The sequence below is a fragment of the Rhinatrema bivittatum genome, chromosome 7, assembly GCF_901001135.1.
Source record: "Rhinatrema bivittatum chromosome 7, aRhiBiv1.1, whole genome shotgun sequence".
Lineage (NCBI taxonomy): Eukaryota > Metazoa > Chordata > Amphibia > Gymnophiona > Rhinatrematidae > Rhinatrema > Rhinatrema bivittatum.
This window is the reverse complement of record NC_042621.1, coordinates 303493436-303518286: the sequence shown is the minus strand read 5'-3', so window position 1 is coordinate 303518286 and position 24851 is coordinate 303493436. Positions and strand designations below refer to the sequence as shown.

The window sequence follows — 24851 nt, the reverse complement described above, 5'->3', positions numbered from 1 at the left end:
TGGACCTATCACAAGATGTCACCTTCCCCCATCCCATCTGCTGGTCCAAAACAATACGAGAAACAGAAAGCCAGCCAGCTGGTTCCAAATCAACAAAAGAAAAAGTCTTTCCTTTAGTCAGCATGCGGTTCCTAAACTTCCAAGTTCAAACAGTATCCCCTCCTTCACATGCCTTCAACCTGATACAATCACCAACCTGGTGCTCTATTCCTGCTAAAATCAAGTGGGATGTATCACTTGCATTCTGGCAATACAACTGGTTTGTGGTTATGTAATTTGAGCGTCCAGATCTTCAAAGCCAGGTCAGTGCAGTCCTGGGAACCCAACTCCTCTCTGAATGACATCTCGGAACGACCATCCGCAGCAGCCACCAGGAGCTCTGGCAGCCTCCTCAGCTGTGGTTCTGACTTCTGACTGTAGAGGCTGCTGCAGCCTGCAACTTGTGCACACAACCAGGAGCGTTCAGAACAGCGACTGCTCCTCCTGCTTATACGTTTTCAAAGCAGTTCTAGACCTATGAAGCGCTGTACAGATTCCTATTAGAGAGATGTGCATTTGATTTAAATGAATGGCACATTTGAACTGAAAGGACATTTTTTTTTAATACATTAATGGCCCAGAGACCAGCGTCAAAGCAACATCATTTTGGTGCTGGCTTTGGGGTCTCTCAGTGCCGTTTTATAAAGGAGGGAGAGGGTATCGCTCCTGCCCTTTCCATCTTGGGGACCCCCACAGAAGGGCTAAGTGGGGACCGGGAAGGTCCCCAGCTCTGGCAGCCCTGATTAATCTCGCCTCAGCTCAGGTCAGCCCAGGCCCTGCAGCTTTCTTTGCTGGGCATGGGGGGGGGGGGGAGGGTGGAAGGGCCTGGGAAGGCCTCCTTTCAGCTCGGATCAGCCCAGTTGGATAGGCCTGGGCCCTGCAGCTTTCTTAGGGGGGGAAGGAAAGGGGTTGGAGAGCCTCGGAAAGGTGCATTTTGGGTTTTTTTGTATTTGCTTGGAGGTTTTTAAATTTCTATTTTATGTTTATTATGGTTTGGGAAACAAATAAAACTGAAATAAACATTAAACAAATGGAAAAACAAAAAACTCGCAAAACGAAAAAATGAAGCAAAACGCAATTCTTTGGCTTGCACATTCCTAATACATATAAAAGTCAGTGTCTGCTCCACGCAGCTCACAATCTAGCCAAGACGAGCATACATGACAACAAGGGTCTTTGCAAGTATTTGGAGAGAAGTGGTCAAGATTTAAAAGTGAGTTTTTAGGCTGGATTTGAGTAGGGCCAGTGGAGGAGCAGGCAGGGTGGAAAGGCTGGAGTCGGGCGTTAGCGGTGGAGGAGAAGGGGACAGACGTCAAGCTGCGGAGAGAATGCGTTGGTAGGCGAGGACGGGAAGCTTGACGTGGCCTCCACTCTTCTCGGCTCTTCCCTTTAGGCTTGAGCAGCAGCGCAGGCTCGTCTTCAGGTCTCTTCTGCTTTCACGCTGGGGCGGAGGCAGTGTTCTCCTTCACGGTACCCTAAAATGAAAAGGAATCCCTAACCCCACCCCCAGCCCATTCAGAGCAGGTTAATAAAACGTGCGAGTGTCCGAGCAGGTAATTGCTTAAGCTGTGGTTACTGCACTCAGAGGCTTCGGTTGGCGGAAGTTATTATCATTTTAAGAAAAGAGGCCATTTCTCTTCTTTTCAGCCTATTGGGGAGCATAATTTGCCTTTAACATTCTGATTCGCTCAGGGGGACGCAGGTAAAAGGTTGGGTCTCCAGGCCGGCAGCGCAATCCTGTGGTCGCTGTACAAAGACCAAGCGACAGATGCCTCATGGAAGCCCAGGCCGAGCCTTTGCTCTCACTGATGTTCTGGGGGAGGGGGATGGAGCAGTGGCCTGGGATCCCCGGACAAGGTCATGTTATCAGTAGGGGCAATAGAAGTATGTGGGGGGGGGGGGGGGCGCATGGCTGGGGTACCCTCTAGGACCCAAGGCACCTTTAATCTGTCTCGGTTCACCCTGCGATCTTGTGCATGGGGCTTGGATACACAGAGAGGTGGTGACAGGAGAGAGAGAGAGAGAGGGCTCCTGGCGTGGCTCTGTTTTCTTTTAATGTTTTAGTGCACAGAATCTAGGTCTGAGAGGCATGGGAATAGCCATGCACCGGGCACGCAGTGAACTTACCGTCTTAAGTACTTGGCCTGAAGCCTGGCTTTCGACAGGGTCTTGAGTTCTGCTTCTGTTCCAGTGCCTGTGGTACAAATTGGACAGTGAATAACGCACAGCATGACTTGCCCACTAGAAATGTTTCACTAACCCTTCTCTGAAGACTCAGATCCTTTGATTGGTCGGAGGTTCAGCACTAGACACCCAGATACTCTTTCTTAGGTGCTGCTTTCCAGCACTTGGGAGTCAATGCACTTTGCCTTCTGTTCCTGTATAGGAAGTCAGGGCTGACTTCTGCATGAAGGCCCATCGCTCCAGTATCTCAGTGCCAGCCAGAGCACGCTGGCAGAGAAGAAAGGTGCTCGACGGAAACTCGTACAGGTGATTTCATCCTGATGGCGCTAACTTGCCCAGCTTTCTAGCTCATTCTTGGGACCTCCCTTGGCAAGGGAGGCAGAGAGCCTGAGTTCTGAAATTAAACTAACAAGCTTGGAAGGATTTCTGCGTCTTCAGAGAATTTCTCTTACAGGTAAGAAACTTTGCTCTCTTGGAAGAGACCGAGACGTATGTAGAGGGCTCCCTAGCTGAGCATAAAAGGGGAAAACACCAATTCTGCCAGCAGTGTGGAACATTTAATGGCTTAAAACTGACCTTTTTCTTAACAGGAAGAGAACCCTAAATCATCATAAGGCTCGCCCTGAAATGGCCCCGGGAGAATGGACGGTCTTGGGAGCTTCCGTGTCAGGAGTGAGTCTCCAAAGCAGAAGGCGATGTGAAAATGTGGGCTGAGCTCCACGATGCAGCTGCTCTACATCAGTCGAGCTCAGACGGGCCACAACGTACCCAGTCTGCGATGCAATCAGGGTGCAGGAAATCCGAGCTGGGTGCACTGCCACGGGGCTTTCGTCTGCCCGGGCAGAAGGTGCTGGCATGTGGCCTTGGTAAGAGAATGGAAGGACGACTGACCGACTGACGTGGAAGTCCATCCCGACCTCAGGCTTAGCACCACCTGCCGTGATGAAACTTAGCACGAGGTGGCTACGTTACTGCTAGGAAGCTGCATTTCTCTCCAATGAAACAGGAAATGCCAACAATGTTCCCTGTTTCATTTCATTTTAAGAATGAAACAAAAGAAAAAAAAAAACCAAATGAAATTACATTTGTGTTTTGCCTCCCTAGCTGACGATAAGTGCTCCCGCTTTAAAAATTCCAAACCAGCAGATTTTTAAAAAGCCCTTCCCCTAGACCCCCCTCCCAGCTCACCCGTAGTGTCTATGGTCCGCAGAGAGAGAGAACTCGTTACTTCTTCCCCACTTGTTCCTTATTTCAAAATGGCGGTGGCCGGAGAGTGTGGGTATAATAGTGGGGGGTCTTAGGGCATTACCGGAGAGTGTGGGTATATTAGTGGGGGGTCTTAGGGCATTACCGGAGAGTGTGGGTATATTAGTGGGGGGCTCTTATGGCGTTTCAGTGGGGTCCAGATGGGTAGGAGAAAGCCTGGGGGTGTGGGGGCAGCTCTTTTTTTAAATCAGATGATTTGGTGTTTTAAAATATGTAGCAGATTCCATGGGTTGAGGGGCAGGATCCCAAATCAAAATAAAACAAAACAAAAACCCACCTGCCAATGAATTTGATAAAATGGAAACAAAAAAACCATGCACACCCCTAGTTTCTAGGACTTGAAGCCCTCCCACACTGCATGCTGAAAAAAACCACCACCACCAAAATGCAATCTTCCAGGTCAGATGCCTGAGTTCACAGGACTTCAGAGGCTGAAAGGGATTTCCATCAGCTGTGTTACAGGCACACTGAGGTTCCATGATGGGAAACTTCAAATGAAGCAAGCGCCATGGGACTATTGTAACTAAGAGTTACACAGAAATCCGTCTCCCGTCCACATACTGATGAAAAGTGCCAGTTGCACTGAGGTGTACTCTATCCCTGACTATGCTACGAGATATCCAGAGGCAGTACCGCCTCTGAATATAAAGACCCAGATGGTGGCAACCGCTCTAATGGATGTTCTTTCCCATCTTGGACTGCCCAAGGAAATCTTGACTGATGAGGGGACCCCGTTTGTTTTCAAGGTAATGAAACAACTCTGCACCTTGTTTGAGGTAAAAACACTTGAGTATCTCGGTGTATCATCTGCAGATTGATGGCCTTGTTGAGTGCATTAATAAAATGCTCAAACAAAGTTTGAAAACATTTGTGGACGAAGACAGCAAGAATTGGGACTTGCTGCTATCCTATGTGCTGTTCACAGTCCATGAAGTATCCCAGTTCCTGATGAGATTTTCCCCTTTTTTAGCTACTTTAAGGGAGGAGACTGAGAGGAATCTTGGACACAGCTCGCAAGATTTGGGAAGAGAAGCTGAACCCCAAGTAGAACCTAGTCAACTATGTTATCCAGGTGCAGGAACAACTGAAAAAGACTGGGGAAGCTGCCCGCCTATGCCTGCAGAAGGCTCAGGCTACCCAAACCCAGATGTACAATTGCTCCATGGTTCAGTGTATGTTCCAGCTCGGACACCGTGTCCTGGTCCTCTTCCCATCTTCGGAAAACAAGTTATTATCCCGCTGGCAAGGCCCAAACAAAGTCTTAGAGAGGCCCAGTTGACTACAAAATAGCCCAGTCACATAAACAAAAGAAAACTCATATCTACCACGTAAATCTTCTAAAGAAATGGTTGCCGCAGTCAGCGGACTGGTACAGGAGGAAGACTTTGGCCAGAGTTTCTCCCTGACGGGGCTCAAATCCAGGTTCCTTTTGGAGAGGAACTCTCCACCGCCCAGGAAGCTGAATTAAAGCAGCTAATGAAGCGAAACAAGGATGGTCTTCTCCAACTTACTGGGTCGAACCAATCCTGTGCAGCATGACATCATTTCTGGGAGTTGTCAAGGGGAAGCGGCCGTATCAGAATCCCAAGGCCAGGCGCTGGGTCATCAAGGCCAAAGTAAAGGAAATGCTTAGGCTTGAATTTATAGAGGACTCTTAACAGTTATTGATCCTCTCCCATCATACTGGTGTCAAAGCCAGATAGTAACATCAGCTTTTGTATTGACTTTAAAAATGTCAACAAGGTCTCAAAGTTTGATAAACACCCGATGCCCGAGTGCACAAGATGATTGAATGTCTGGGTTTGGCCCAGTTCATTTTCAGCTTTGACTTCATGAAAGGATACTTGCAGGTGCCTTTCACACCAGCAGCAAAAAAGAAGATTGTATTCTTTACCCAAGATGGACTCTTCCAGTCCACCGGCCTCCCTTTTGGACTGCAATGTTTCAGCGCTTGGTTGACCACCCATCATCCAAGTAGGCAGCTGCATCAAGGTTATGCAGCTGCCTACTTGGATGATATCATGGTGTACAGACCAGAGTGGAGGACACATCTAAGTCAACTCCAGGCTGTACTAACAAGTCTGAGGAAAGCAGGACTGACAGCCAACCCCAAGAGGTGTTTGCTGGAAGAGCAAGAAGTCCAGTATCTTGGCTATACTCTTGGGAAGAGGAAGGTCTACCCGTAGACCTGGAAGGTCGAAGCAATCACCTGGGTGCTAGTCCCACAAACAAAAGTGAAAGTGAGAGCTTTTCTAGGCCTCTCAGGGTATTATAGAAGATTCATACCCAATTATTCAGAGAAGGCGGAAGCTCTCACAGAACTGTTGCTGAAGAAAACCCCAGAGACGGTCCAATAGTCCGCCAAAGCAGAGGCTTCCAGGTTCTGAAAGGGGCATTATCTCTGAACCTAGTCCTGATAAGTCTGGACTTCATTGAACCTTTCACGGTGTAGTGTAGCTGGGTTCAAAAAGGTTTGGATAAGTTCTTGGAGGAGAAGTCCATTAACAGCTATTAATCAAGTTTACTTAGGGAATAGCCACTGCTATTAATTGCATCAGTAGCATGGGATATTCTTAGTGTTTGGGTAATTGCCAGGTTCTTGTGGCCTGGTTTGGCCTCTGTTGTAAACAGGATGCTGGGCTTGATGGACACTTGGTCTGACCCAGCATGGCAATTTCTTATGTTCTTATGCAAACCGATGCCTCAGAGGTAGGCTTGGGGGTAATCTTAGTCCAAGAGAAGGATGGCCAAGAACACCCATGGCGTAGAATAGCCAGAAGCTGATGCCGTGGGAGAAGAGTTATTCAACAGTGGAGAAGGAGGCCTTGATAGTTAAGTGGGCCTTAGAGGTCTTTCAATACTACCAGCTAGGATGGCAGCTCACGCTCATGACAGATCATCAACTGCTCCTATGGATGAATAGGAACAAGGAGTCCAATGCGAGGGTGATGACGTGGTTCCTAGCCCTACAACCCTTCAGCTACAAGACATGACATAGAGCAGTAAAGGAAAACATCAATGCCTGTCTAGAAAGGTGACTCTAGTACAGGCAGGTGCTCACTCTGGTAAGGCTGAGCTGAGGGGAGGGTATGTAAGGGAGTGTCTGGGAAACTCCCTCAGAACACCTTAAGGTACTGGCCACAGCTATCTGGCCCGATCCTCCTTAAAAACTAGTCCCGCACCACAGTATAAGGAGTCAGGACCAAGAAGGGTTAGAGAGGCCCCAGGGAGCAAGCAGGAAGCCAGCATACAGACAGTCAACTTTTGAAGCTGCATTTAAGGACTGCTGAGGTACGCAGCCTTTGTACTGTTTTTATTCTGTTAATAAAGCTTTGTGTGTGTGAAAAAGCCAAAGTCTGCCTGTTTCCCAAGCCAACCCCATTCCCAGCCATGACAGCCTCATATAAAGATGATCATGTGGTTTGAATGAAACAGAAGAGATTGCAAATGTTTAAACGGTCATCACTTTATGGTTTTACCAAATTGGATGTGAAGCAGCAAAATGGAGCCCCTGAAGAAGCCCATGGAGGGTGAAATATGTCAGGCAGGAAACGCAGGTTCTCCTCAGTGTTTTCCCAGTTGGAAGTTTTGTGTTTCCATAATTGATTTCGCTTGACTCTCCTCAACATTTTTTTGATTTGAAGTTTGGATTTAATATCATTAACATTTGCTTCAGACCACATCCATATTCTTTCCATGGCCCACTGGAGTATGGGCTTTTGAATATTTCACCTCAAAGACGTTTGGGCTGACTCTTGGTTTGGAAACCACTAGACATTCTTTGGATCCGGGATTCATTTGTGGTCTGGACTGAGAAGTTTTTGATCTCATTAGAAGTGATTGAATTTGATAGGGTTGGGGTGATTTTGGAGACATGGGTTTATACAAATGTTTGTCTTTTTAAATGTGGGAGGGAGTCTTATGACTATTCTGTTGAGTGGGTTCTTAAGTGATGGTTATTGTATGGGATATATATCGCAAAGCAATATGCTTACAACATTATAATAAATGTTGATATGTATGAAAGTGGTTTTTAACATTCATGAAAGTGTCGTTAAATGTGTTGTGAGATTGTGCACATCACACTTCTGATTACTTGATAATGTATTTATTGAGGGGGGATATGATAAAGGTCTTTAAGATCATGAAAGTACTTGAACGAGTAGATGTGAATCAGTTATTTACACTTTTGGATAATAGAAGGACTAGGGGGCATTCCATGAAGTTAGCAAGTAGCACATTTAAGACTAATCGGAGAAAATTCTTTTTCATTCAATGCACAATAAATCTCTGGAATTTGTTGCCAGAGGATGTGGTTAGTGCAGTTAGTGTAGCTGGGTTCAAAAAAGGTTTGGATAAGTTCTTGGAGGAGAAGTTCATTAACTGCTATTAATCAAGGTTACTTAGGGAATAGCCACTGCTATTAATTGCATCAGTAGCATGGGTTCTTCTTAGTGTTTGGGTAATTGCCAGGTTCTTGTGGGCTGGTTTGGCCTCTGTTGGAAACAGGATGCTGGGCTTGATGGACCCTTGGTCTGACCCAGCATGGCAATTTCTTATGTTCTTATCATAATGTGTGTGCATTCTGAGCCATTGTAACATGTTTGCTGACCTTGCCTTACTTCCTCTACTGCACACACTAAAAAAAGTACTCCCGCGCGTACTTTTGTTCACGCGACCGGTTCACTCGACCGTAGCCGCGCGTAGCTTTTAAAATCCGGGGTTGGCGCGCGCAAGGCTACGCAACATTGGCAGCCTGTGTGCGCCGAGCAGCCTGCCTCCGTTCTCTCCGAGGCCGCTCTGAAATCTGAGCGGCCTCGGAGGGAACTTTCCTTCCTCCTCCCCCCACCTTTCCATCCCTTCCCCTACCTAACCCACCCCCCAGCCCTAATTCCACCCCTACCTTTATTCCAAACGTTATGCCTGCCTGAGGCAGGCGTAACTTGCGCGCTTCGGGCTGGCTGCCGGCGCACCATGTTCCAGTCTGGGGGCTGGTCTGGAGGCCGCGGTCATACCCCCAGGCCGGAACCATGCCCGCAGCCCTGCCCCCAGAACGACCCCAATGACACACCGACCGTGACATGCCCCCCCCCCCCGAAAAGCCCCGGGACTTACTCGCGTCCCGGGGCTTTGCGCACGCCGGCAGCCTATGCAACATAGGCTCGGCGCGTGTAAGGGGAGCTTGGGACAGGTTTTTGGGGGGTACGTGCATATCCCTTTGAAAATCTGCCCCTAAGTGTGAGATTCTGATAGTGGAGAGAAAAGCCATGGCTTGAGTCCTGTCTAGCAAAACCCCTATGAACTCCAATTGATGAGTCAGGCTCAGTTTGGACTTGGGATAGTTGACAATGAACTCTAATAACTCCAGTACTGGGCGTTTTTTTACAAGGATTCATCTACCTGTGCCTGAGAGTGCCTTAGATCAGCCAATTATACGTATAAACACGTAAATCCATATAGGGAAACACATAAATCCCCAATTTGCATAAAAATGCGATGACAGCAAAACATTTTGTGAATATGGATGGAGTTGATACTAAAACAAAAGTGGTTTGCCAAACTGAAGGTGGTGCTTCCCTAAAACAAAATCTGAGATACCTCATGCGACTTGGAAATATCTCCGTACACTTCCTTCAAATCCAGACAGCCAATTTCTTTTTGGTACGGTGTTAAGGTTTCCAGGGTAACCATCAAACTTTTCTGTCACAGGATACTTTTTCAAGGTCCTAAACTTGAGGATGAAATGGTATCCCCCAGTTTTCTTGAGAACCAGAAGTACCTGGAGCAAAATTCCTACCCTCTCTCCTGTGGTGGGACAAGCTCAAACAGTTTGGCCTTCAAGAGGGACGAGATTTCTAACTTGAGCAGGTCCTGGGGTTTGTTTGTCAAGAGTCAGTACTTTCTTGGATGAGTGATTTGGAGGGATAATCTGTAGCCCTCTGAAATGATCTGAAGGACTTGTCAGATGTTACAATGGTTCAATGACACTGTTCCCTCTAAGCTGTGTGTACCTCACAGGCCATGAACCCCACTCACGTGAAAAACATAGTGCGCACAAGAAATTCCAATCTTATTTTCATTGTACTAGCTTGTAGCACACAAATTTGAACTTGCACATAAAAACTGCACAAAAGAACATTTTTGGACACGTAGCCTTTCAAAAAGTAGAGGAACATGAATGTTTTGCGTAAAATTTCAACCTCCCAATGACAGGGAGGCCTTCTGGAATAAGGACTGCACGCCGAGCATAATCTTTGGATTCAGTCAAAAAGCCACCCTTGCTTTGGACTGTAGCAGTGTGAGGCTTAGAGCTTCGCTTGTCATGGAAGCCAAATGGTTGCCAAGAGCAAACCACTGCCGCCAACGCTTCTGGGGCACACAGGTACTTCAGGAGGCTGAACAGGAGCTCCTTGACTCTTCCTCAACCTGCCATGCAATTGGAATGGCCACGGCCATCAGAGAAAGAGCGGTCTTCAGATGAAGCCCTACTCTCCGTGGAGGAGAGGGGTCTGAAGACAGCTCAGGTGAAAATTCCTCTTCAGAGCCTACCTCTGCCCTGAAAGGGGACTCTCAGCGTGCACTAGAAGCGACATCTGGATCTGCGCTGCGTAGGTGAAAAGGAGATGAATCTTGGGACACTTTCATGAACTGCGGATGAGGACGCTCCTGGTGCCTCGTTGCCCCGCGTGTTCCCAAGTTTTGTTAATGATTTGTGAACCTTAGGATTGCAAACTCAGTCCCTCGATATACCGTCTGCGCACTTTGCCTGCCCCATGTACAGGCTTCTGCTATTCCATTCACCCTGGGCTCTTTTTGTTTCCCTGGGGGTTATCTGGGGATTCAGGGCAGTTTTAAACCACAGAGTTGAATGATTATGTATTCCCCAGGTCACGAGAGATCACTGGTTTATGCAGGAACGCCAGGCAGAGTGTGATCCCGCCCTGGGCTCTGGTCCTGGGATTGTCACAAAAGCTCCGCAGGGCCTGGACGGGAGGCTGGAGGATCCGCCACCGGGGCTTGCACACGGGCTTTTCAGCTCTGCCCCTTACCTTTGCTCTGGGTCTGTGCAGGCTCTTCCCCTCCCAGGCTCAGGTGAAGGTGTTCCTTCTGCACATCCCCCAGCTGCTGTTCCAGCAGAAACGCGACCAGCTCTTGCACATCGTGTTTTAAGGAAAATACACTCCTGTGACATTTTAGGTTACAGAACAGGTGAGGATGCAAAGCAGGAAAACAGAGTTCATTTGAAAGAAAATTAAAAACCCAGTAGCATTTTTCTGCGGTTGTAACGAGCCCAATCTAGCGGCCAGAGGTGGAAACAGCAATGAACGGCCTTCTGAGTTTCAGTGCTTGGCCACTAGGAGGCGCTGCATAGGACTGACTGGTGGCATTTCTGTCTGTACAGCAGTTTTTCTGCTCGGGGCATGTTTTTTTGGGGTTTTTTTTTTTTTACAGTGCAGCCAAAAAATAATTCACTGTCACAAATAAATGTTGAAAGAGGCACTAATCCAACATCTAAAGGAACCAAATCATTTTTTACATTTCTCAAACAATTGTATAATGTGAGGGATAGTCTGATCCCTTACCAGTGAGCTTGTCCCTTTTTAACCAACTTTCAGATCATCCTTGCATAGCCTGGGCCTGGTCAGCTCTGTCCTATGTACAGGGGGCCTCAGCATGGGCAGTGCGTGGCTTCTTGGAGTTGTACAGTGAAAGGCTTTCGGTGGAGGACCCTGGCTAGGCCCCTCCAGCCTGGAGAAGAAAGGGAAGGAGCTTCTGGACAGACTGATTTGGGTGAAGAGGAGGTTTTTCTGGATTTTTTTGGACCTGATCCCAGATTCAGGAGGGAACCCTCCCTGCCTGAGGGAGAGGGAGTCTGGGGGCTGTGCCTGCCCCATTGCCCAGCTGAAGAGGGGGGGTGGCTTCTGCATCTATTTGAGAGAAGGAGCAGCTTTCCTCTGCTTTTGGACGAGCGGGGCCTTTGCCATTCAAGGCGCAGAGTTTTGAGGACCGTTAGACGGACTCAGACTTGGCCTTTTCGCCACGAGCCCTAAGTCCCTTCCCCCAGGAGCAGGCACCGGTCCTGGAGAGGCACAAACAGGCCGTGTTTTCAGGACATGCACAATGAATATGCATGAGGGGAGATCTGCATGCACTGCCTCCCTCACATGCAAATCTGTGCCATGCATAAGTCAGCGAGGATGTCCTGAAAGCCGGAGCTATTCGTGGCTCTCCAGGGCTCGAGCTGTGGTAGGGATACCTGCTCAGAGAACTTCAAGTTCATAACAAGTATTGCGGAGTTTGCGTGAAGATTCCTGATCTTTATTTTTTCAATGGGCTTGGCGGTTACTTTTGTTACACTACGTCTTAGTGGATCACCCTTCGAGCTGTCCTGCCTGTTCTTCCAGTACTCGGTATAAGCCCTTTGAGCCCATGGAGAGAGAACGCCAGCAGAGAGAGAGAGAGAGGGTATGTGCCGAGACTGAAAGTGGGTCTCCCACCCCACGAGCAGAGTGTTCCCCAGACGTGTATCCTCCTCTCCACCGGAACGGACCCCGAGGCCGCTGGAGAGTCGTACGGTGCGAGGGAGAGGAACAGAGAAGTAGAGGTCTGGGTATAAAAGTGGCCCCCGGGGACTTTTGCGTGCCTTAGTATTCCGGGGGGTCACCCGAAGAAAAGGTTACAATAACAAACATTAAACACAAAAAAAAGTACGCCTCAATCTTCAAAAAATAAGAGAACATTTCATAAGTAAAATATTTAGTGATAAAAATTTGTTTCAAGAAAAGATCTAACAATAGGTCAGAAAAAACCTTGGAAACTGATCAGACTGTCCTGTTTCCACAAGTGCTTTCCTGTTTATTCACCGCTGTCCTGCTTTCACAGTCTTCTTCTTCAACTGCAGCTTTTCTGTTTCTGTCTCTGATGCTATGTGCATACTTTTCTGTTGCATAGTATTTTTGCTTTTATGTTGCATAGTATGTGTTTGCTGTTGTGCCCACTGGCGCTCAGCTTGCACGTTCACAACTTCTATTATATTCTGTCCACTGGCTCTAAAGGGTTAACTCTGACTGAAGCAAGGGTGCCCTGGAGTTTTCCTACCCCCTGGCTCTCTCTCATCTCTGGTCAGTACTGGTCAGGACTATATGAATCAGCAGCTAACCTGCTGGCCAGCCCTGCATAATTATTCTCATTTTACCTGTCCTTATTTCTGTGGCCCAGACTACACTGGTCACTGCAATCTTCAGTTTATGCAGAGTAAAACTCAGTTAATTGTTTCACATGTTAGTGAAATTTGGAGTTGAAGAAGCGGCCTCTTCTGTCTAGGGGTAAGGACCGAGTTAAGCTATCTGTGCATAGGAAATGTATAGCGGTGAAGATAGGACATAATACTAAAATATATTCAAGACTTATTTAAGGGAAATTGCAAATAGCATTGTGTATCTGTAGTTAGGATTATTTTTCCCTATGTGCATTATGTTCATCTGCTACTTAGATGCCCAGTTTCCTAGTCTTGCAAGATCCTTCTGCAATTCCTCACAGTCTGCCTGTGTTTTGGCCTCTTTGAATATTTTTGTGTCGTCTATAAATATGATCACCTCACTTACTGCTCCCCGGCTGGTTTTCTTAAAGGGAGGCCAGTGGCCGGCAGAACGGGAAACTAGCCGACGTACGTGACGATTTTCTGTCAAGCGCCAGCCGGAATGGCCGGGGGAAACCCATTCCCCTCTCCCCTGGCCGAGCACAGCTTATTTTAAATCTGGGCCCTCTCCAAGCCTGCTGGCAGTGGTGGAGGCAGTGGTGCACATCAGAATCGGCTACTGAAGGGGTGCAGGGAGGGGACGCAGTCAGGCCACGCTCCTCTTCCAGGCTCTGTGGTGGCCCTGCTGCCTTTTGGCGGGAGGCGGGGCCTGGAAAAGGAGCGTGGGCCGACTCTGCCTGCAGAAGTTGGATCCTGCTGCAGCCACGCCCCCCCAGGAGTGCGGCCTGAGGAGCCATCCGGCATTGAGGGTGGGCTGGGCCCCGCAGGAACTGCAGGCAGCTTGATCTCGCCACGCGCCGCTGCCAGGCAGGCGAGAAGGAAGCCAGGAGGCCCCAAGGCCAATCCAGGAGGAGGAGGAGCCAGAGAGGAGCGCAAGAGCAGGGCAGGCTGATCCAGGCCAGGAGCGGCAGGAAGAGAGGAGCGCGGGCAGGAGAGAGAGAGAGAGAGCGAGCAGGCCCACAAACCTATACTGGCTGTCTGCTCTCCAACCCCCAGCCAGCCCCTATAAGAGGACAGGAGCGCAGGCTATGAGGACCTCCCCCCTCCCCCATCAAGGAGGAGAGCCAGCAGGTCTCCCCACCATCGTCTCCCTAGCGAGCAAGAGCACAGCGGCCTGCACTGATTTCTCCTTTCTCCAGGAGGGGAGAACTGGGCCAGGGAATCTAGGAGGAAAGTTGCCGACGTCTAATTCTCCACCGGGCGGGGAGGGTCATGCAAACTAAGGGGAGCACTGCTGACCATCGGGGCATGGGGGAGGGGTTGCCCCATTGTGTGCATTTGGGCGCATGGAGTTCTAATTCTGATTGTCCCGTTGATTTCTCTTAAATACTCTGAATTACGAATCCATGACTCCAATGTGGCAAAACCAAACCTGCATCAGCTTGCTCTGTTGATCTGGGCTGAGTTGGCAACGTGTGAGTGTGAGTGTGAGTGTGTGCTGGGGGGGGGAGGGGGCTGTGAATGGGGCTTCTGTGCAGGTATTCTGGTTACTATCGGGCCGATACAGTAAAGTTCATGGGACAGCGGGCGAGCGCCCAGACCAGTGTCCTGTGCGCGCGATTCAGTTAACTAAATTATTTAAATTAGGGCCCGCGGAAAAAGAGGCGCTAGGGACACCAGCGCTTCCCTAGCGCCTCTTTTTGGACAGGAGCGGCGGCTGTCAGTGGGTTTGACAGCCGACCCTCAATTTTGCTGGCGTCGGTTCTCGAGCCCGCTGACAGCCACGGGCTCGGAAACCGGACGCCGGCAAAATTGAGCGTCCGGTTTTCAATCCACGAGCCGTGGGCCAACTTCAATTTTTTTTTTTTTTTTTTTACTTTTGGTAACTTTTGGGACCTCCGACTTAATATCGCCATGATATTAAGTTGGAGGGTGCACAGAAAAGCAGTTTTTACTGCTTTTCTGTGCACTTTCCTGGTGCCGGCAGAAATTAGCGCCTACCTTTGGGTAGGCGCTAATTTCTGAAAGTAAAACGTGCGGCTTGGCTGCACGTTTTACTTTCTGTATCGCGCGGGAATAACTAATAGGGCCATCAACGTGCATGTGCATGTTGCGGGCGCTATTAGTCTCGGGGGGGTTGGACGTGCGTTTTGGACGCGCTGTTACCCCTTACTGAATAAGGGGTAAAGCTAGCGCGTCGAAAACGCGCGTCCAAACACGGATTAACAGCGCGCTCCGCCGGAGCACACTGTACTGTATCAGCCTGTATATTGGGGACGTGCATACATTTGGGGGATCATCTGTATGCGGGGGTGGGGATCCCTTGCACGGGGAGCTCTGAGGGCTGGACCACTTTTTCCTATAGGCAGAAGGGAGCACTGCACCCAGCCCAGCACAGAAGGGGGACTCAGGGCGGCGCTGGCCTGATGATCCCAATCTCAGGCCCTCTCCTTCTTACTCCAGCCCCTCCCCTCCCATGCAGCTGCAGGGAACAGGAGGGGAGGGGCAGGGAAGAGCAAAGCACAGAATTCAGTTTGGGGCTGAGTTTCTCATGTCTGCTCATTTATTCTCTGTTTGGTGAGGGGCTGTGTTCCAGGTGATAAAACCATGCAAGGCTATTTTTTAGCAGGGATTTTTTTTTCCTCCTACATTTAAAAAAACACATTAACGCAGGATACAATAAGCTAACGGCATGCAAATGGCCTGCGAGCAAATAAAAATATGAAAGCACTAAATGGGAAACTAGGTTAAAAATATGAGTGAAGTAGAAATCAGCACTGAAAAATGGAGTAATGCAGAAAAGGCACGTTTCATATTAGGAGCCACCACCTAGGGAAAGGATCTGGGTGTCACTGTGTGAAATCGTCGGCTCAGTGTGCTGCAGCAGTCAAAAAAGCAAACAGAATGTTGGGAATTATTAGGAAGGGAATGGTTAATAGAACGGAAAATGTCATAATGCCTCTGTATCGCTCCATGGTGAGACCACACCTTGAATACTGTGTACAATTCTGGTCGCCACATCTCAAAAAAGATATAGTTGCAATGGAGAAGGTACAGAGAAGGGCAACCAAAATGATAAAGGGGATGGAACAGCTCCCCTATGAGGAAAGGCTGAAGAGGTTAGGGCTGTTCAGCTTGGAGAAGAGACGGCTGAGGGGGGATCTGATAGAGGTGTTTAAGATCATGAGAGGTCTAGAACGGGTAAATGTGAATCGGTATTTACTCTTCGGATAATAGAAGGACTAGGGGCACTCCATGAAGTTAGCAAGCAGCACATTTAAAACTAATCGGAGAAAATTCTTTTTCACTCAACGCACAATTAAACTCTAGAATTTGTTGCCAGAGGATGTGGTTAGTGCAGTTAGTGTAGCTGGGTTTAAAAAGGTTTGGATAAGTTCTTGGAGGAGAAGTCCATTAACTGCTATTAATCAAGTTTACTTAGGGAATAGCCACTGCTATTAATTGCATCAGTAGCATGGGATCTTCTTAGTGTTTGGGTAATTGCCAGGTTCTTTTGGCCTGGTTTTTGGCCTCTGTTGGAAACAGGATGCTGGGCTTGATGGACCCTTGGTCTGACCCAGCATGGCAATTTCTTATGTTCTTATGCTGAATGTATTATCTAGATTTCATTTTTCTCAAACGCTCTTGATTTCTATACCCGAAGGGATGTTAAGGAAGGAAGCTTCTCCACTTTGCCTGGAGGAGGAGGCCCCCAAGGATGGCAGCGGAGGACCTTTATTATCCATAATGTCTTGCTCGTTCTTTTGCCGCCTCTCAGTTAAGGGCGTGAAAGGTGCACAGAGTTGGGTTCCCTCCATGGAGCTTGTAGCTTGGTCAGCTGATGAGAAGACGAGTAGGGGGAAAGCAGTTTTGGGATCGTACGCCCTTCCTATTTAATAGGTCGTTTCCCCCTGGGGAGTGGGAGGCTGGTGCATCCTTTTGGATGGGGGATTAGAGCAGGCAGGGGGGCTGTAGGCCTGTCTGCCTATTTGAGGATATTGGTCAGAAATATCCTTTGGAGGAGACGCATGGGTTTTCATATCCACACTTGGCATCTTTTGTGCGCTCTCAGGGGGTATCAGAAGCTCGCCATCAAAAGAGCACAATGTTTGTAATAATCCTGCACAAGATCGAAAACACAGCACAGCTGTGGCCTTGGAGGTTTATCCTTCTCCCCAGCAGCGAGCCGATGTCAGAGTTTTGGGAGAGGGCCCCGGTACTGAGTGTGAGCTGGGTCTGGCACACACTGTCCTGCCAATAAAGCTTCCCGAACCTGACAGAGAGAGAGAGGCAGAGCCAGGGAAAAGGAGAGCTAGAAAGAAGGGAGAAACCACATTGCCCCCAAAGAGCTTGTAAAATACAACTGCTATCTGAGGAAGGGGTCGGGCACGTTGTCTCGCGTTCAGATTAAAAGCTCTTCGGGGCAAGGAGTCACTGCAGCCGCATGCAGTTTGTAGTGCAGCGCCATGCAAATGCCAATACAGAAAGATCTCACTGACCCATCACTCCAAACCCTCAGACCCCTCGCTGGCCTTTCTCAGTTACAAACTACATTCACTGAAGTTACATAAAAGCAAAGAGATCTACGAGCAGACGCAGCGTGGGAGCTCAGTCCTAGGATACGAGCTGCATGTGTCACGGGGAGGGAGTCAGTCCCCAGGGAGGCGGCGGACTGCCGAAACAGCAGCTTGCAAAAGCTCATGCTGGCCAGCGGGGCCAGGTCCTCCGCAGCGGCCAACAGCTCCTCGGCAGACAGGTAGCCCGGCTTAGCCTTAGCGTGCGCAATCAGTCTGTCTTCACACTACAGGAGGACACACGAGACAAGAGGGAAGAGTGACACTCTCGCACAGGGCATGCACTGACAGAGGATGACACTGACACCTTGGAAATGCTCAGGTCAGGCTCCTGTTTGACCTCCTGACCTGGCTAAAATCACACGAATGTGCTCTTCCCGGAGCCGATGTCAGCAGGCAGGAAGCTAAGGAGTGCCTAACAGACGGGGCCGATACAGTAAAGTCCCGGCGCGCGCACAGGCCGCTCTCCTGTGCGCGCGATTCACTATTCAAATTAGGCCCGGCGGTAAAAACAGGCAAAAGGAGGCGCTAGGGACACTAGCGCGTCCCTAGCGCCTCCTTTTGGCCCGGAGCGGCGGCTGTCAGCGGGGTTGACAGCCGACGCTCAATTTTGCCGGCGTCTGTTCTCGACCCCGCTGACAGCCACGGGCTCGGAAACCGGACGCCGGCAAAATTGAGCGTCCGGTTTTCGACCCGACAGCCGCCGGCCGACTTCCAATTTATTTATTTATTTATTTTTTACTTTTGGAAACTTTCGGGACCTCCGACTTAATATCGCCATGATATTAAGTCGGAGGGTGCACAGAAAAGCAGTTTTTACTGCTTTTCTGTGCACTTTCCCGGTGCCCGAAGAAATTAGCGCCCACTTTTGGGTCGGCGCTAATTTCTGAAAGTAAAATGTGTGGCTTGGCTGCACATTTTGTTTTCTGAATCGTGCGGGAATACTTAATAGCGCCCGCAACATGCATTTGCATGTTGCGGGCGCTATTAGGTTTGGGGGGTTGGACGCGCGTTTCGGCCCCTTACTGAATAAGGGGTAACGCTAGCGCATCGAAAACGCGCGTCCAATAGAGGGTAAACGGTACTGTATCGGCCCGAGAGTCAGTCTCGGAGGTCAAGCAGGGCAGCCCTGGCTCTGTGAACGCAGGTGGAAGCAGTGCAAGAACTGGGACGGGCACCTCATCCAGGCGGATCCAGTCCCGACTGCGCCCCGTTGCATGCATGGAAAAGTACTTCTGTTAGGGGAATCAGAATTGCAGCTCTGTGCAGGCAAAGGGCACGGCCAGGCCCCCGATCAGCCTGCTCTGTGGATGGAAAGGATCTGTGGTGACCTACAGGGGGGGGCTGCAGTGAATGAAGAAGCTTGAGGAGGGGGCCTACCTCACAGATCTCCAGCCACTTCCACCAACCACCCTACAGCCTCCACACGATGCATCGCCTGACCCTTCCCTCGCTCTCCAAATCTTCTGTATCCATTCCCCCTCCCCTGTGGCATAGGAAACATGTTAATCCAGTCCTGGTTACCCCATTGCAGGCAGGGAGTTGTAGTTCTGATCTTCTTAGATTAAATCAAAGAGACAATCAGAACTACAAGTCCCTGCATGCACTGGGGTAAAGGAAGGAGTAGACTGGCCTGCTCCGTATGACATGGGGGCCAGGTGACAGCCCTCCTGTGGGAGAAGGGCAAGGACCTGGAACTGAGCCGGGATGGGGAGGTGGAAGGGATAGAAGAACCAGGAGCAGGGTGGGGGAAGGGGAGGGAGGGCTGGGCATGGAATGGAGGAGGGGAGGGGGGAGGTTAGAGCCAGGACTGCGGTTCCTGAAATGTGGAATCAGCTTTACATGTGGCAAAGGTGAAAGCAGGAAAACTACTTCAAAGGTATAAATCATGCAAATTTACCTAACGCATTTCATTGTGGAAATCCTGAAGGACGGAGTTCAGGTTCCCCCTGCTCTAGTTCACAGTATGAAGCTCCAGGCGGAAGGCGGGGAAGGAATATTTCTTCACGGAACAGGAGGCAGTGATGGAGGAGGGGGCACCCAGATGGCTCCAAGTCCTGAAGGACAAGGCTGAGCCAGACCTGGTTTTGCCCCTCTGCATGCAGGGAGCTGTAGTTCTGAGCTCCCTAAGTCCCTGCATGCACTGAGGCAGAGCCAGGCCCACGGGAGAGACTCCTTTCTGCTGAATGCAATTGATCACACTGTTTAAGCAAACCTCGCGAAACAGGGGCTCTGAGTCCTGCAGGATCAGCTTCAGAATGTACTCCAAGAGCAGCTGGCCAGACATTCGGTTCTCGCTGAAGGCAGAAAACTCCAGTGCTAGGTTCTGCAGATCATCCTCCTTTAAAGTAACCATAAAAAGATTTGCTACATTCTATGCCTTTCAGTGTTAAAAACTTGAGTGAGGGAAAAAAAAGGTTCCTGTTCTTCAGAGCATTGTTAAATGATCCTCCTGTAAAAACCGCAAGGGCAGCTTCTTCCAGAGCAGGGAATGCAAGGCATGCAGGGGCTCCATCCAACTCAATGCACCCAACAAATCAGAGCATGCAGAGGCTCCATCCAACTCAATGTACCCAACAACTCCAGGCATGCAGGGGCTCCATCCAACTCAATGCATCCAACAACTCCAGGCATGCAGGGGCTCCATCCAACTCAATGCACCCAACAAATCAGAGCATGCAGAGGCTCCATCCAACTCAATGCACCCAACAACTCCAGGCATGCAGGGGCTCTATCCAACTCAATGCACCCAACAAATCAGAGCATGCAGAGGCTCCATCCAACTCAATGTACCCAACAACTCCAGGCATTCAGGGGCTCCATCCAACTCAATGCATCCAACAACTCCAGGCATGCAGGGGCTCCATCCAACTCAATGCACCCAACAAATCAGAGCATGCAGAGGCTCCATCCAACTCAATGCACCCAACAACTCCAGGCATGCAGGGGCTCTATCCAACTCAATGCACCCAACAACTCCAGGCATGCAGGGGCTTCATCCAACTCAATGCACCCAACAAATCAGAGCATGAAGAGGCTCCATCCAACTCAATGCACCCAACAACTCCAGGCATGCAGGGGCTCTATCCAACTCAATGCACCCAACAAATCCAGAGATGCAGGGGCTCCATCCAACTCAATGCACCCACCCTATCAGGTCATGCAGAGACTCCATCCAACTCAATGCACCCAACAACTCCAGGCATGCAGGGGCTCCATCCAACTCAATGCACCCAACAAATCAGGGCATGCAGAGGCTCCATCCAACTCAATGCATCCAACATATCAGGGCATGCAGACACTCCATCCAACTCAATGCATCCAACATATCAGGGCATGCATAGACTCCATCCAACTCAATGCACCCAACAAATCAGGGCATGCAGAGGCTCCATCCAATTCAATGCATCCAACATATCAGGGTATGCGGAAAATCCATCTAACTCAATGAACCCAACAACTCCAGGCATGCAGGGGCTCCATCCAACTAAATGCACCCAACAAATCAGGGCAAGCAGAGGCTCCATCCAACTCAATGCACCCAACAACTCCAGGCATGCAGGGGCTCCATCCAACTCAATGCACCCAACAAATCAGGGCATGCAGACGCTCCATCCAACTCAATGCACCCAACATATCAGGGCATGCAGACACTCCATCCAACTCAATGCATCCAACAAATCAGGGCATGCAGAGGCTCCATCCAACTCAATGCACCCAATAAATTAGAGCTTGCAGAGCTCCATCCAACTCAATGTACCCAACAACTCCTGGCATGCAGGGGCTCCATCCACCTCAATGCACCTCACAAACTATAATATAGCAATACCCAATAATCCTGCAAAGAAATAAATCCCTCCAGTTTGGATTCTACATCCTCTGCCATACTTGGTGTGTGAAGGACTGAGTAAGTCAATAAAAATGAATTGAAATCTCTGTCTTCTGCGTATGCTGCGTTAAAACTGATTCGTATTCCTGCACTATATGAAACAAAGTGAGACTTCTACACATTAGGACCAGAGTATAATATGTCTGGTTTGGACTGGCAGTTTCCTCCTGCTCCCTTGAGCTTCCAGCTCAGTCAGAGCTGGGCCTGACCGAGCCTTCATTTGCAATCACCTGGCGCTTTCTCCATATTGCAAATCCCCCTTCCCACCCCTCATCTAGCCTGGTCCTTGCAGTGGCTGAGGGCCTAGTCTGAGATGCTCTCGTACCCAGCACAAAGGACGGGTGCTGAGTGATGACAAGGGCTCCCTCCCTTCCTGGGATACGAACACAGCATTCCCAGGGCCACATGCAAAACCAGGCCACCAAGTTCACATTTTCGTGTTTGCACGTCTGCAAGGCGGTTTCACCCAGCATGCTATATGGGCCGCACATTAGATAAAGAGGCATCCTTAACTAGCAAATTGAAAAATTTTTAGATCTTAAAAGGAATGATATGTTTAGTAATAGTTTAGTATGGTTTTATTGTTAAGGTTTGTTTTATTTGATTAATTTTATATTGTTATTATGATTTTATATTATGAGATTTCATTTATTGTAATTTTATTAGAGTTGCTTGTGCAATGTATATTTTGTATTGTAAACCGACTTGATATCTTGTGAGGAAGGTCGGTATACAAAAATGCCTAAATAAATAAATAAATAAATAAATAAGACACACACAGACCTGCAGGAAGGGGTACACCTGAGAAGCAAAGACTCTGAAATCGCCAACAGCCACCAGCGAGACAGAGGTCAGCAGGTCAGCGATGAGCAGAGCATAACGTAGCACGGAGGGGTCCAGAGTCCCACAGAGCACGTGGCCCAGGAGAGCGATCACCTGCAAGCAGAGCCAAAGAAGAGAGCTGGTCACTGGAGAACCAAAACACAGGCCACCACCGAGAGAGACTGCGGTCAGCTGGCAAGCCAGGCCCAGGAAGAATCCTGGTAAGGCCTAGCAAGGCGCAATTGCACAGAGGTCCACGGGACACAGTGTGGGCTCTGCATTCGAAGTGGAGCACAGGGAGTGCCGCAGAGCCGGGCCACTTACACTCTTACCCTGGCTGTGCGCACCCTTTCCAGACACCAGCAAAACCAGGGCAGCCATGGCTGCAATGGGCCCAGCTACTGCTATTTGTTGGCTTTGAAGAAGGGTCCAGGGGTCAGATTTACTGAGAGTTCCTTCCCCCCGCCGCAGGCAGAAAAATGAGGAAAATCCTGAGGCTACTTGTGTTTACACGAACCAGGGCTTGACCCTGTCTGGGCCTGGCATGGCTTCTGCTCTCTCTGGGTCTGATTATAGTGAAAGGGCTTTTCCCCTTTTAGTACATGTGGCCTACTGGTCAGACTGTGACGCTGCAGTTGACATTGGGTCCATATTCAAACACAGTCCAGGTAGCAAAGTTAACCCGTTAAACCTATCCAGCTAACTTTGGAGGTGTAAATGCAGCCGCGCTATTGAATATAGCTGGTAACTTTGGGACGGCATCTGGCTCGACTAGACTTAGCCGGTTAAGTCAGCTCCTCCCAGTTATGCCCCTGAGTTAGCCGGCAAAACGCTTTTGAATATGGACCCCGTTGCTTTTAACGCGCCGAGTTTCCTGCATTTACGGCGATTTCCTCTCGTGTGCTCACTCACTCGGGCCGATGCAATATCACTGCGCGTTAAACGCGAGCGCCGGCTCCCTTAATGTGCGCTGATCCACCTCTCCCGAATGCCGCGGTTAAAAGGAGGCACTGGGAGAAACCTCACGCCCCTAGCGCCTCCTCAGCAGCGGGCGCCCAGGGAGAGGTGGCTGCCGTTTTCCTACCCTGACTGCTGGCACCCTAATTTTTAAAAATATTCTATTATTCCGGTTCCTCCGACTTAACATCACAGGAACTGAAAAAAGGAACAGAAAAGCAGTATTTCCTGCTTTTCTGTTATTGTTTTGGGCTCCTCGAGAATTAACACCTCCTCCGGGCAGGTTAAAATGTGCACTTTTTTTTGAATTGGGGGAGAACAGCTAATAGCCTGATCGACACGCTTTTGCATGTCAGGAGCGCTATTACCTTCGCGGGGGGGTTGGACGGGCGTTTTGGATGCGATAATCTCCTTCTAGCATAAGGGGTTGTGGACGCATCCAACCAAGGGCATTTGCATCGGCAATGTCTGCGATCGTGAGAAAAAGGCACCGTTACTCCAGACTGCGCACGTCCAGAAGAGGCGCAGTTACAGGGAACCTGTGCCAAGTTCTGAGCCAGAACCCGAACTGAGATGGTTAAGAGGACACCGGGGGGGGGGGGGGGTGCCCCTGGCAGATGAGCTGGCGTCTCTGCTTTCTGCGATGATCATTGGGTGTTCACAGCCCGCAGTCCTGCAGAGTCTGTGCACATAACCGGAGCACGCGTGCAGGACGAGCCGTATGGATTACGGGAACATGCTCGCTACACGACAAACACGTGCGAGGGGCATGTTAGGTCTGTTTAGCTTTCCCCCCCGGGGACGTGAACAGCAGACACTAAAAAGAAAACATGAAAGGCACAAAAACACAAAGGGACCGAGTGTTTTTTCGGCCTGCACACCCTCTGCTTTGCACTCACCTTGTTCACAGGGGCGTATTTTTGCAGAGCAGCCAGGAAATCCTGCAGCGCCAGAGAGCCGATCTCCTGAGATGTGTAATGCGTGTTGAAGAGAGCAGATAGGATCGCCTGTAAGGAGGGTACAAGAGATAGCGTGAGGAGGTCAGCTGGCCAGCCTCGCGGGACTCGGGGCATTACGGAACTGGGTGATGGACGTCAGTGCACATTTCTAATTCGTTTTAACTCCCGATGCCGTAAGCTAATTCCATGGAAAGGCACCGGGAGTTTTAAAAATAGCGCATTGAGTGCAAAACATGCATTCAGCACAGGCCAAACGCACATTTTACCTCGGGAAGGGGAGGAAGGCTGCATCCCTGATATCTGGTACCTCCCCAGCATCCTCTTCAGGAAACACCGAAGCAAAGAATTCATTCAGTCTTTCCGCCACAGCCTCATCCTTTGACCCCTCAGTCTTCCAACGGTCCCAGGAACCCTATGACCTGCAGCTCGTGCTTTCCCCAGCATTTTCCCCCTGGGAGATGGGTGAATGGCGGGGTCTTTGTGTGTGGCAGACTCTCCCCAGGACAGTGCAAGGGTATTGGGCTCCCTAGGAAAACCTTACAGCCTTGCACCGCAGCCCTCGCCGTGTACAAATACAAATTATGCATTTATAATAACAGATTCGACAGGAAAAAGACATTCAACGTATAATCTTCGCAGGGAAACATATCACAACTGTATGTATATTCTTTTTACATGCACTGTTGTGGTGCCAACTAGAAAACCCTGCATAAAAGATACTTGGAACAGATACAGTATTAAGCCTATTGTAAAGCTATGAGCAAACCGAATTACAATTACAATCAATACCAAAAATCCACTTATGCAAAGAGAACACCACGAATATTATACCAAGCCGTAAAAATCAATACACCTCTTATTAGGAAAACAGAAGAAGCCAGGCTACTGTAAATCCCTGCACAGAAACTACAGACTAGCAGAATACCTAAAGCCTCGGTCACACACGCAGAACACAGACGGAC

At 49.4% G+C, this 24851-nt stretch overlaps 1 protein-coding gene across 3 annotated transcripts in view; it reads right to left on the bottom strand.

Moving 5' to 3' along the window:
* Nucleotides 1–1235: 1235 nt before the first annotated feature.
* Nucleotides 1236–24851, bottom strand: part of LOC115096026 — a 124349-nt gene continuing 100733 nt past the window's right edge. Inside the window, exons 7-13 of one of the 3 annotated variants that reach the window (XM_029610494.1) lie at nt 23830–23937; nt 21935–22087; nt 19478–19603; nt 17312–17489; nt 10539–10640; nt 2167–2233; nt 1236–1533 (exon numbers count right to left, since the gene is read on the bottom strand). In XM_029610494.1, coding sequence (XP_029466354.1) covers nt 1515–1533; nt 2167–2233; nt 10539–10640; nt 17312–17489; nt 19478–19603; nt 21935–22087; nt 23830–23937 — 753 coding nt within the window. In that variant the 3' untranslated portion in view covers nt 1236–1514. Of the gene's footprint in view, nt 1534–2166; nt 2234–10538; nt 10673–17311; nt 17490–19477; nt 19604–21934; nt 22088–23829; nt 23938–24851 lie in introns of all 3 variants that reach the window. The other 2 variants (XM_029610495.1, XM_029610496.1) reach the window with 2 other exon arrangements.